Source organism: Vulpes vulpes, chromosome 13 (assembly GCF_048418805.1).
Source record: "Vulpes vulpes isolate BD-2025 chromosome 13, VulVul3, whole genome shotgun sequence".
Taxonomy (NCBI): domain Eukaryota; kingdom Metazoa; phylum Chordata; class Mammalia; order Carnivora; family Canidae; genus Vulpes; species Vulpes vulpes.
The window spans coordinates 127,352,996-127,366,040 of NC_132792.1; the positions used below are offsets into that span (position 1 = coordinate 127,352,996).

General features: G+C 38.5%; 1 protein-coding gene across 1 annotated transcript in view; it reads right to left on the reverse strand.

Annotated features, from left to right (window-relative positions):
* The window catches only part of WDR64 (WD repeat domain 64), a 138,686-nt gene that overhangs the window by 104,571 nt on the left and 21,070 nt on the right, over positions 1-13,045 (reverse strand). Inside the window, exons 4-8 of the mRNA XM_072732890.1 lie at positions 11,967-12,070; positions 8,508-8,537; positions 6,839-6,949; positions 4,135-4,349; positions 101-235 (exon numbers count right to left, since the gene is read on the reverse strand). Of these exons, the coding sequence (XP_072588991.1) occupies positions 101-235; positions 4,135-4,349; positions 6,839-6,949; positions 8,508-8,537; positions 11,967-12,070 (595 nt within the window). The remainder of the gene's footprint in view (positions 1-100; positions 236-4,134; positions 4,350-6,838; positions 6,950-8,507; positions 8,538-11,966; positions 12,071-13,045) is intronic.

Sequence of the window (13,045 nt, forward strand, 5' to 3'; positions counted from 1 at the left end):
TTTCTAAAAACCAGTTTGAAAACTCCAAGATTGTCATGGACTTAATTGTAAAAACTCTGAAATTCACAGAATGTTCATGTATACAAACTATTGTACTTACAAATTATCCTCAAGTCTCTTCAAGGATTCCAAAACCAATGAATGAACACTGTCTAAGGAGCAGGATCCAAAGCAACTTAGGGCTGTAATATATCTAATTTTCATAACCCAGTCATTATGCAACTTCCTTTTAACACTGGCAATTAAAAGAAGAAAAGGAGTGGTTATGTTAGACATACAAAGCTTGCACTTGTAATACCATCCTATGCTTATACCACTTTTAACTGTTTAACTAAATATTTATCATCTAGCATATTTAAAATGGAAAATAAAAATTAATATCAAATATTAATCTGTAGGTGAATAATGTAGATGAATCCCTGTTCAATACAGACACTATTATCCTTACTTTACTGAAAAATTCTGGTCATCCAAAAGTACTGTGTTTCATATTGTTTTAGATGAATCAATTAGGGATGCCTGGGTAGCTCAGTGGTTGAGCATCTGCCTTTGGCTCAGGGTATGATCGCAGAATTCCAGGGTCGAGTCCCACATCGGACTCCCTGCGAGGAGCCTGCTTCTCCCTCTGCTTATGTCTCTGCCTTCTCTCTGTGTCTCTCATGAAAAAAATAGATGAGTCAATTCATTTTCATATTTTCCATGAAAACTTTCAGAACTAGATATCTGGGAAACTTGTAGTCCCAGATCACCAGTGAAGCAGAGGCCGGGACAGTTGTATTCCTAGCCAAAGGCTTGCTAATCAGTTCACAGGACATTTCAGTGAGAGCTTTAGCATTAGGGAACAAAACTTTTATAGTAAAATTCTTATCTTAACCTGTAAGAAGCCAACTTAATTTATTATATTTTCTCATATTTTACAGTGTGTTTGTTTCCTCATTCACAAGTACTTATTGAGCACCTACTGCATCCCAGGTACAAGGACATAAAGATGACTAAGGTGAAATTTTTGTTCCCACGTTCCTTAGATTCTAGTTAAGGAATAGAGGTGTTGATAATTCAATCCCTTCAATATGGGATGAAACAGAGTAGAGATATTTTTTCCATATCAGACTGTGTTTAATTTTGCTCTCTGGGCACTGGCTATTTCTTTCTTTAATCTGTACAACATTTTGCATGCCTGTATTTCCTACCCATATCTCTACCCCCACCCATTGAGTATAATTGAGTTATTAACTGAAGGAAAACATTAATGATGGCTCCAGAGTTTAATTACCCCTTTGGCCTTAATAACTTTCATTCTGTTAGGTTTGAGAATCTGTTGGTGTAAGAATGAACATGTCTCAATACTCAGCTTATCTATACAGTTCAGTCTTGAATAATTTAAGTCACATGCATGATGATCATATACATGATTAAATCATCTACATGTACATAATTATCCAAAAGAACCAATGCAAATTTGCATGCATTTAGCTCAACTCAGATTCTTCAAATTCGTCAGATCTCCAAACTCATTTCAAACATATCCAGCTTAATGGAAACAGGGATGGAAAAGAGGCCATGGAATTTTCTACAGGTGATACAACCCTTAGAAAGAAAATTCATGTCTCAACTTCTATTCCAAGAGCCTATCATAATTGGAATGAAATACTTGATAGAGTACAGAGCAGCACATCACATGTTAGGAAAATGCCCCATCAGAGTCTAATACTTTGATGGGACTAAGTAATATTGCTCATATATAAAGGATGGAAAATGGATTCAGTCAATTATTGTGCCATTTTTAGGATTCTAGCAATTGGCTAGTCTTAATTCCACTGTAGTAACAGCTGTAATGAGATTTTAATTGCATGTTCTAACTCTGGGATGAAATATTTGTTACTTTAATAACAAAGTATAATCCTGTATTTTTAAAAGTTGTTTTCTTATTCTATTTTTTAAAAAATATTTTATTTATTTATTTGATAGAGCACAAGAAAGGGGAATGGCAGGCAGAGGGAGAAGGAGAAGCAGGCTTCCTATGGAGCAGGGAGCCTGATGCGGTTCTCAATCCCAAGACCCTGGGATCATGACCTGAGCCAAAGGCAGATGCTTAACTGACTGAGCCATCCAGGCACCCCAAAAGTTTTTTCTCATCCTAAAAGAAAACTTTTCAGTGTACAATTTAGAACGTAGGAAAACATAAATAAATAAGGGGATCCCTGGGTGGCTCCGCAGTTTAGCACCTGCCTTCGGCCCAGAGTGTGGTTCTGGAGTCCTGGGATTGAGTCCCACATCAGGCTCCCTGCTTGGAGCCTGCTTCTCCCTTTGCCTGTGTCTCTGCCTTTCTCTCTCTCTCTCTGTGTCTCTCATGAATAAATAAATAAAATCTTTAAAACAAAACATAAAAAAGAAAATAAAAATCACCTCTCCGAAGTCATATAGAGAATCATAATTTATATATTGGAATATTTATGCTCTATTTCCTTAAATAGAAATTTACAGACACAGACACATCTATGTATTCCTTTTTATCAAACTGGATTAAAAAAACTGGATTCATATGTACATAGAAAAATTAATTTTTTCACTTAATATTATATCATGAACATTTTCCATGTTATTAAATATATTTCAAAACGTTATTAAATGAGAGTGCATGGCATTCACCAATATGGTTATACTATGATTTACTGAATGCCCTTGGTACTTTACATTGTTAGACACTAGAGACTTGACTATTAGAAATAATGCTGTGATAACCATACTCATGGTTTTAAATGCATGGAGATCCTGGGTCAAAGGCTTATTAAGACACTTGATGCATCTCCCAGACTGCTCTCCTGAAAGGGATTGAACTCATACCTCCACCATCGATAGTTTGAAAAAGCCATCCACAGAATCTATGCCATTTTTTACCCCTTCCAATGTTAGAAATGCGAAATTGTATCTGATGTTAAGTTGTGCTTCTTTAAGAGAATAAATTTAATACAAAATTTGTTTCTCTGCTAATAAAAGTAATATATACTTACTTATTTATAAAAAACTTCAAAGACAGTGCAATTATAAAGGCAATAAAAATCACCTATAATCCCATCATTTGGAGATAATTGTTAGCATTTTTGCCTGATGATCACTTTGAAATGTTTATTGACTATTTGTACTGTGTGTGCCTGTGCATGAATTATCTTTCAGTCTTTGCCCAATTTTCTTTGGGAATTATATTTTTAAATATTTTATTTATTTATTCATGAGAGACACACAAAGAGAGGCAGAGACATAGGCAGAGGGAGAAGCAGGCTCCATGCAGGGAGCCCGATGTGGGACTGGATTCCTGCACTCGAGGATCATACCCTAAATCAAATGCTGAATCGCTGAGCCACCCAGGCATCCGGAATTATTATTTTTTAATTGACCTGCAATACCTCTTAAAGAGTATTAACCCATTGTTTACCATACTTATTATAAATATTTATTTTAGTTTGTGTCTTACTTTTATTTTTAAGGCTTATTTCCAAATATTATTTATTTATTTATTTTTAAGGCTTATTTCCAAATAAATATTTATTTATTTTAGAGAGAGGAAGAGAGTTTGAGAAGGGGGAGGGCTGAGCATGGAGCCTTAGGTGGGACTCAATCCCATGGCCCTGAGATCATGACCTAAGCTGAAAGTAAGAGTTGGAGGGTTAACCGACTGAGGCCATCCAGACACCCCTCTAGTTTGTTATTTACTTTTAAAATGTTCTTTTTCGATGTCCAGAAGCTTTGCTTTTGCCAAATTTCTACAATTTTTTCTTTGAATTCTGCATTCATTGCTTTTATGTTGAGGATCTTCTTCCATATTCAAGTGCTAGTAAATAGTCACATATATGTTTTCTAGATCTTTCAGGGTTTAATTTTTTCACTTAATTTGCACAGTTTAATTCATTTCAGTACCTATAGATTTTAATTGTCAATAGCACTAACAATTGGAATTTCAGTGGCTAATTTTCCTATCTTTCTTCCCAATTTTACTGCAAATTCTTTGAGGTAAGAAGTAGTCTTTGTTTGGCTTTGTATTTCAGGTTACCAGGGGTCTAGCACATTGTGTTCGCTCATAAATACTTGAACATTGTCTGTATTAGAAAAATATGAACTGTCATATACTACCCTTACCTTTTAAAGTTCTTTGAGTCTAAAACTTGGTTTTGTAATTTTTTTTTGGGTTTTGCCTGCTTTAGTCCAAAGTCATCACTATTTACTGTGAATTTGTTCACAAAACCACCATCATCCCCCAAGAGGATGTCATCCCTGCAGAGCTGGTCAGGCAGAGACACTACACACACACAGAGGAGGCAGTGATCCATAGGCTTTATGACAAAATAGTTTTCCTAGGAACAGAAAAATACTTAATAAGTTATTATATTGCTCTAAATATCCACATATTAAATATTGCCCTTTGATTTGATAAAAATTTTACTTCCTGATGTTTCTCATTTTAGATATTCCCATGGTGTTAAACTTGGGGAAAAAAAAAACTAGAGTTAACCAAGTAAAAGTTAATGAACATGCACTGTGAGCCCAACATTGTACTTTTGGGTGCTTTGTGGGGAAAAAAGTGAGGTACCTTTGGCTCAATACATTAATGAGATTTTCTGTTATGTTATTGTGAATGTCCCTCTCTTGGATTTGTAAGGCAATATTAATGGGAAGCATAATGGGACCTGTAAGTGTTATAGGCCTACTGATGTAAAACTGTATGGCAAACAGGAAAATCAAGTATTAATGCCCCAATTATGTAGTTATCAGGAAAAACATATCCTCATATCCAAGTTTATCCAGAAATATTCAGCAAGTATTTGTCAAGCTGACTCTGGGCTACTGTGCTGTGTTCACTGAACTATACAGCCAGTGCTCTCCCAGAATTCAGTCTCTACCTAAGATAGAAGAAAAAAATATTAAAAAGTATTTTTGTCATTTCCTTTAGAATGAGTGAGACAGACTTGAACATATTTAGAGCTTCATTCAGCCATTCAACAAATATTTGTTGAGTACCTATGATGTGCATACAATGTGCCAAGAACTATTTTATGGCCCGAGTCATAAACTTGATGAACAAGACAAGTTTCTGACTACTATTCTGGTGCAGGAATACTATATAAAAAAGTAGATCTTTTCAGATCATGGGAAGTGCACTGAGGAAATAAAGGGTGCTATGATAAAGAGTGACTGGGAGGGGCCACTATAGTGGTCTGGGAAGAGGACCTTTGATCTGGCACATGAATTGGTTGATGGAAAGATTCAGAGGCAGTTGAAAGGAGGAGCCCAGAAGAAGAGATGAATGTCAAAAAGATGAAAAGGGAAGGGACTTGTCCTGCACGAGGCAGGAAGGAATGGGAGTGACAGTTGCGAAGATAGTTTGCCTCCAGAGAAAGGAAGGAAGAAAGAAAGTAGGGCGTCCTCATTGAACCTGTGGGTGGGAAAGCTGGAGTTTGGAAGAAAACAAGCCTCCTAGACTCAGATTTCTCGGGAAAATAGAGGCAAGTCCATCTGCTGAGAGGGAGAGAGACCGAGGACAATAATGGCCTTTGCCAGGAATGGGAAAACCATTTGGCAGGGACAAGAAAGAGGATGACAGAAGCCAGTGAGCCCTCAAATGAGTCTACAGACCCTGAATTTGTAGTGATGCCCAATTGTGGTGGCTTTGTGTTTTCTCCAAGAGGGCTTGGCCACCGTGAAGGAGCAGAGATAGGCCATCACATCTAACCAGGACTAGAGTTTCAAAGGATTTAAGAGAATGGAGGGTGAGGATGGCTTCAGCCCAGATGATCCACCCACGTGGTGCAGGCAGTCAGGCAAAGAAAGGAGAGCCAAGAAGCCAGAAAGTGAAGAGGACTCTCTTAACGACCTGGGGGCTTCCACGGGGCTGAAAAGCAAGAGTGATAACTAGAGAGAGCTGGACATTGAAAACGTTGCAATCAAACTGCAGACTGGGACATAGTAACATACCACATAATAAAGGACATGAGGCAACAATCTGCCTTCTTTAAAGTCATCCTATATCACTAGCTGGTTACAACACTGGAGACAGGAATGAGAACTTTGGTTTTTCACTGAGCCTAGGGACAAGTAAGGCACAGAGAAAGGCTAATTATTTCTTAATCCTCCTCGTTCGAAGTCAGCCCACTTTCTGAGGACATTTTTTACAATCTTGCCTCTTCCTGAATTCCTATTGCTCTTGTTTTTGTTTGTTTTTTTTGTTTGTTTTGTTTTGTTTTGTTTTGTTTTACTATATAGTTTGCTGTCTTATTATATTATATATTATGGGTTTTTTTTTAATGAAATCCTTCAAGATTTAGTTTTGTTTGAGTACAGAGAACATGTTCATTACTTCTATATGGCTGCAAATGCTCAATAAATATTGTAAATTGCTTAAGTGGTAACATCCGAGCCACTGAAGGAATAACATTGGCATCTGTCCCATTAGATATTTTGCCAGAATTAGTCATTTGATTTTTAGTTATTTTCTTACCAAATGAAACTGAACTGGAAAGAAAGGATTTGAACTTGATAAAATGAGCATAATCAAAAAGCTAACACTTGGATTCAGAAAGGGTATAAAAGAAGGAAGGAATTATCTTTTCTCTCAAAAACAGAACAAAACCAATATAAAATTAAATATGCACTCAATGGAAAGAATATTCCTTTTTAATCATACAGAATGTTAATGTTGAACTTGTTTAATGATGAATTTGATTACTTAAAATCATTTTATGTATATAAGGAACTGACATTCAGTAGAGGAAGTGGATTGCTCACATCCTACCATTCTGTCTAAAAGACAACCTCAGTACTTGGAGTATTTCTCTTGGCACAATACCTGGCCACCACCTTGAGCTTTATAATCCCAGACAATCATGGTCCTTTCTGTAGTGGCAACGATTCTTTTCAACTGTGAGAGGTAATCACATCCTGTGATCCAGGAGGTATCCTGAGAGAAAAACAGAGAGTTGGGGGTGGGGGGCATAATATATTTTGGTCTATCACATGGTAATGGTTACTAAAGAATAGATTCGTTACATTAAAAGCCTCATTTTGGGGATCCCTGGGTGGTGCAGCAGTTTAGCGCCTGCCTTTGGCCCAGGGCGCGATCCTGGAGACCTGGGATCGAGTCCCACGTCGGGCTCCCGGTGCATGGAGCCTGTCTCTCTCTCTCTCTCTCTCTCTGTGTGTGTGTGTGACTATCATAAATAAAAAAAAATTAAAAGCCTCATTTTGTCCTCCTACTTGCAGGAGAGCCTTGCGATGTCTGTTCTTTGATATCTGGAGGAGAGGCTCTCATCTTTTGCCCTTTGACTCCTGTCTTGAGTTTCTCAGCACCATCAGCTGGAGAGTAATGAACTGGTGCCTATTGCAGCTCCTGGAGGCCCAGAGCCACCAACAGAATGGGCATCTTTGTGCGCCCTTCCCTTACATGAGAATGGCTCTTCACGGGGGCACCAGGAGGCTGGATTAAGCCAATTCTCTGGCCCTGTCCCCATGCACAATTTTTTTTTAGCTAGAAAAGACCTTAGTGATCATCCGGTTAATAATCAAGTTAGAGCCCAAGGTCTTGCGTTGCCTAAAGTCACCAAGTTGTCATGGGTAGGAGCTGTTATGTCAACGACATACAACGAAGCAAGAACAACAGCTCCCATTTAGGAGCACCTACTGTGCCAGACACTGGTGCATGCATTTCAGACCTCTGTTAGGAATGCTAATGTGTGTGGCTTTTGGGTTTTTGTTTTTTTTTTCAGCCTTTGAAGCAAAGGCTCAGAGGCTTGGAGAGAAGGCAGATTCTTCTGCCAGGTGGCCTGGCACCCTCCTGTGCAGTTCAGGGCATTCAGGGCATGGAAGCAGGGTGAAAAGGCAAGCATGTCCCCATCTCTCACGAAGCCACAGTGGGACTCTGAAAGCAAGTCATCATGGCTTTTCTCCAATTAGTGATAAGGATTAAGTAAATTACAAAATTAGACTCAATTTTTATATGCTATTTTCAAGTTTACAATAAAATGTTTTCAAAGTATTTCCCTTGGCCATTTCCTTGTTGTTCTCCCAGCTTCGATTTTGTTCATGTTTTACATTCCTCAATAGTAGGCACTTGGAAAAACTTCAATGAGACTTTTAAAATGGAAGCTTCTAGGGACACCTGCGTGGCTCAGTGATTGAGCATTTGCCTTTGGCTCAGGGTGTGATCCCGGGATCTAGGATCGAGTCCCACATCAGGTTCCTTGCAGGGAGTCTGCTTCTCCTTCTGCCTGTCTCTGCCTCTCTCTCTCTGTCTCTCTCTCTGTCTCTCATGAATAAATAAATAAAATCCTTAAGAAATAAAAAAAATAAAATGGAAGCTTCCAGGGAGTAATGTCTCCAAGCACTTCTCCAAAATAAATTTAACTTCATCTTATTCTTAGAGCCTATTAGGCACTGCATTGAGATTGTGATTAGTTATGGAGGAACCATCACCACAGCCCCAAATCGGACTTCATTAGGAGTTTATAACATGTACTTACCGTGACCTTGGTGCTGGTCTGTACTCTCATCTATAAGCAAAGGAAAAGAATAATGAAACCTAAGTAAAATGAAAATTTAGGCACTACAATTAAAATCGGGAATGTTAGTTCTAAAAGGACACGTTATCTCCACGGTTTAATCTCACTTGTCATTTCTACCGTCTGTGAAAAGCCTGGCTCTGTGGAATAATTCACCTCTTGCTTTGGACACGGTTAGGTGCTTCTGTGGCTTGTCCTTAAGCTTGACGACTGTGCTCTCAGAGTCTTATACTGTACTGATGATTTTTCCCTATTTGCAAACTACCTCACCTTCTTTAGTTATTCACAGCAACATAAGAGATCAAAAAGTGGAAAGGTGAAATAATACTAACTGCTAGAATAGTCCAAAAGGGGGCTAAATAGGTCAATATGGATACAGCTTAACGTGGGAAAAAAAAAGTACTGCCTCATTTGATAGTCATCTCTCAGGTTCCTGAGAGACATAAGAACATTCTCTCCAGTGGGCTTTCTCTTTTACTGGATAAGTATCTATTGCATGAATCTCATGCCTGGGTCATGTGCTGGTGGGGAATCATAGATTTATTCCATGCAGAGCTATAATGTACCTGAGAAGTCTCTTTTCTCCTTAGGGCATGTTAATTGCTTCTAAGGTCAAGGTAAGTATTGGAAGTATATTAATGACCTAGTTTCTCTGGCATGGTCATGTAATCTTGGGAAAAGTACAGAAAATGGCTGCCCAGAAGGAATAGATTATGTGAAAAAAGGGAAAAGTAAATTAGATCACTAAAACTGTTAGTCCTGGTCATCTCAGACTGTCTTTCATCTGAAGAGCTCAAAGAGGCTGGGCAGCCCGGGTGGCTCAGCGGTTTAGCACCGACTTCAACCCAGGGTGTGATCCTGGAGACCTGGGATCGAGTCCCACGTCGGGCTCCCCGCATGGAGCCTGCTTCTCCCTCTGCCTGTGTCTCTGCCTCTTTCTCTCCCCTCTCTGTGTTTCTCATGAATAAATAAATAAAATCTTTTTTAAAAAAAAAAAAAGAGTTCGAAGAGGCTTTTCCAATCAGGAACTTTTTTCCAGGTGGGAAAAATTAAGTGCCCTCAGGAAATTGGTGAGCAGAGAATAGAACGCCTGTGGTTTTCCTCTCCTATTTCTCTACTTCCATCCTTAGTGGAAAGCACCTGTTTAAATTTCTTTTATCATCTTTAAAAATTGCATAATCCTTATAGATATCTCCTGAATTTTGAAAATCTAGCCTTTTTTGCAGGAATTTTTATTAATAACACTTACAGTCTATATCAGGAAGCTCTCTAGAGACCACTCTGCAAATCCTTAACTGTGTTTATTTTACTTTATACAGAGCCTAAATCATGGATTAACATATTATATTTTGCATTACTAATGACTACCTTTTAAATTTTTTTTTCTATTTATTTATTTATGATAGTCACAGAGAGAGAGAGAGTCAGAGACACAGGCAGAGGGAGAAGCAGGCTCCATGCACCGGGAGCCCGATGTGGGATTCGATCCCAGGTCTCCAGGATCGCGCCCTGGGCCAAAGGCAGGCGCCAAACCGCTGCGCCACCCAGGGATCCCCTAATGACTACCTTTTAATAAATTTTTCCTGTGACCTACCTTACTGATTATTTTTTCACAGAATGTGTCTGTATTTGTAAGACATGCAACATTCAAAATGCCATTTATTCTTGGTGTATCAAATCTTCAAATAATTTCTAGCAATTTTTTCTCTCCAATTACATGGTTTTAGTAAAAACAGATGTGTTTGTGATATGCATGTGTGCACCTAGAAGCACATGAGAATGAGTGTGTGTGGGTGCATGCATGCTCATGCACGGGATGTCTCTGGAAATATGAAAATGCCACCTCACTTGTTTTATATAATTCTGAGCCATTTCATTATGAAGATCATTCTTTTCTTTCTTGTGTTTTTCTTTACATTCCATCTTAGTTCTAATTTTGAGGAAATAGAGGTAAGGAAATAAGGCACCAAGGAGATAAAAGGAGGAAAGTTTTCATCTTTATATGAGACAATCCAGTTTTGTTTTCACACCATTTGTCCATAATTGCAACTGTCAATGTTCCCTGAGTGCTTACAGTGATGCTAACTAAGCACTTTGTGAATAGTAACTCACGTAAACAGCACAACTGTCTTGGGAGAGAAGCTCTCTGGTTCTGAATAACAGGAGCCAGGGCATGGAGATGAATAAGTAACACACAGGGCTGGCAAGTGTCCAAGCTGGGCAGGGACGCCAGGCTCCATTCCACACCAGGAACCTTCCACCACACCTCCTGAGGCAGCCTGCTTCTCTGACAGGATCCAGCTACTCTGATCCCTGAAGGGCTAAACATTACTGTTGCAGTTTTAAACATGTATTATTTTAGTTTACTTGTAAGCTTGTCTCTAGTTGCAAATCAACTAATAATTGGAATTATTTGTTTTGCTATTTAACACCAAATGTTCATGTTTACTTTCATAATGAAATACTGCATAGTTGATAAAATCTCTGATAGTTTGAAAGTGGAAGTCCAAAATTTAGAACTAAGTGACAATAATTTACAAATTTAGAACTAAGTGACAATAATAGTAATACTCTACATGTATATGGGAATTGGATAAAATCCTTTCACATTCATTGTGTCATTTACTTTCACTACAGCCCTCTGAGGGAGAAAGGACTGGTTCTGCTGTCCTCATTTTATAAATGTGAAGAGGTGTGAAAACATGTAAGCTGGCTCATTAAGTTCCCTATTTAACAGAATAGCTAGTAAAATAGAGGAGCCAGAATGTGAACTGCCTTTTAACAAGTCCAAGGGTGTTGTCGGGACCTTCTATACTTGTTAGGATTATGACAAAATCACTTAGCTCGTGAATTTTTCTGATTTTATCTGAGAAGTTATCCAGGATCATCCTTTTATTATGCTGATGCCACATGGTTCAGTAAGACTCCTTGAGGAGTGCCTGGGTGGCACTCTTGATTTTAGTTCAGGTCTTGATCTCAGGATCATGGGATCCAGCTCCGAGTCTGGCTCTGTGCTCAGCACCAAGTCTGCTTGAGATTCTCTCTCCCCCCCCTCTCTCTCTCTGCCCCCCCCCCCCCCGTTCATGTTCTGTCTCTCCCTCTAAAACAAATAAATAAATCTTTAAAAAAAAGACTCCCTGAGGAACACTGCCAAATGCAGTTACCAAAATCTCAAAAATTGCTCCAGGGCTCAGCAATCTTCTCATTTTAGCAACATCTGGCTTTATTTTTTGGAATAACTCTGAAATATGTTTATGTTTTCTGTTGTACCTGATAAATATGCATAATGCATAGGCAAAAGAGAAGAAAGGAAGGAACAAATAAATGAACTAACAAAAGGAGGAAGGAAGGACGGAGGGAGGGAGGGAGGATGGATGGAAGGAAAGAAGGAAGAGGGAGGAATCCAAGCTTTCAAATTACCTGGCTATTAAAGACTGTTATTAATCCTTTCTGAGAAGCTGTTATTAGTAAATCCAACTGAGGAATCTTGACGATGCATTTAATCACATCCCGTCTTCTACTACCTGTCAACAGCATAATATTCATTTCAATCAGTAGTAAAGATCTTAAAACTCATTTGTTAGGTTTGTTTTTAAAGAAAGGAGTAAGAAAACAACTTTTTTTACTTTTTTGCTTAAAATGTAGAGTAGAACCAGCAACTCTTGCTCTTTTTTAGCAATAATTTTTTAATTTAAATTCAATTAGCCAACATATAGTACATCATTAGTTTCAGATGTGGAATTCAATAATTAAATAGTTGTGTATAACACCCAGTGCTCATCACATCAGGTGCCCTCCTTAATGCCCATCACCCGGGTACCCCATCCCCCACCAACCTCCCCTCCAGCAGCCCTGTTTGTTCCCTATAGTTAAGAGTCTCTCATGGTTTGTCTCCCTCTCTGATTTATTTGCATTCCATTTTCCCTTCCTTTCCCTATGATCCTCTATGCTATTTCTTATATTCCACATATGAGTGAAACCATATAACTGTTTTTCTCTGGTTGACTTATTTTGCTCAGCATAATACCTTCCAGTTTCATTCATGTTGATGTAAATGGTAGGTATTCACCCTTTCTGATGGCTGAGTAATATTCCATTGTGTATATATATCACATCTTCTGTATCCATTCATTTGTAGATGGACATCTCATTGCTTAATTATCCCCATAGATACGAATCTGAATCTATGATACTTTCTAACTCAGTGTGGTACATGAATTCACAGAGAAAATTACACTCATGCTCCTGTCACATATTCAAATAGAAGGCATATCTTACGAGAATGTGCTTTCCAAACATCTTTTTGTCATTTTATTTTGAGATTTCTGCATCTCTCAGGAATCCTTTTTTTGAACTGTCACCATCATGGTTTACACAGAATAAAAGCCTAATATGATCTCAGGCTTTTGGGCATAAAAGAACGAAAACACCGCATTTCATGGCCGGTGGTGCAGGCTCAGGGTCTCAACATGGCGGGCCCTGTGGGTAGAGCTGGTTTC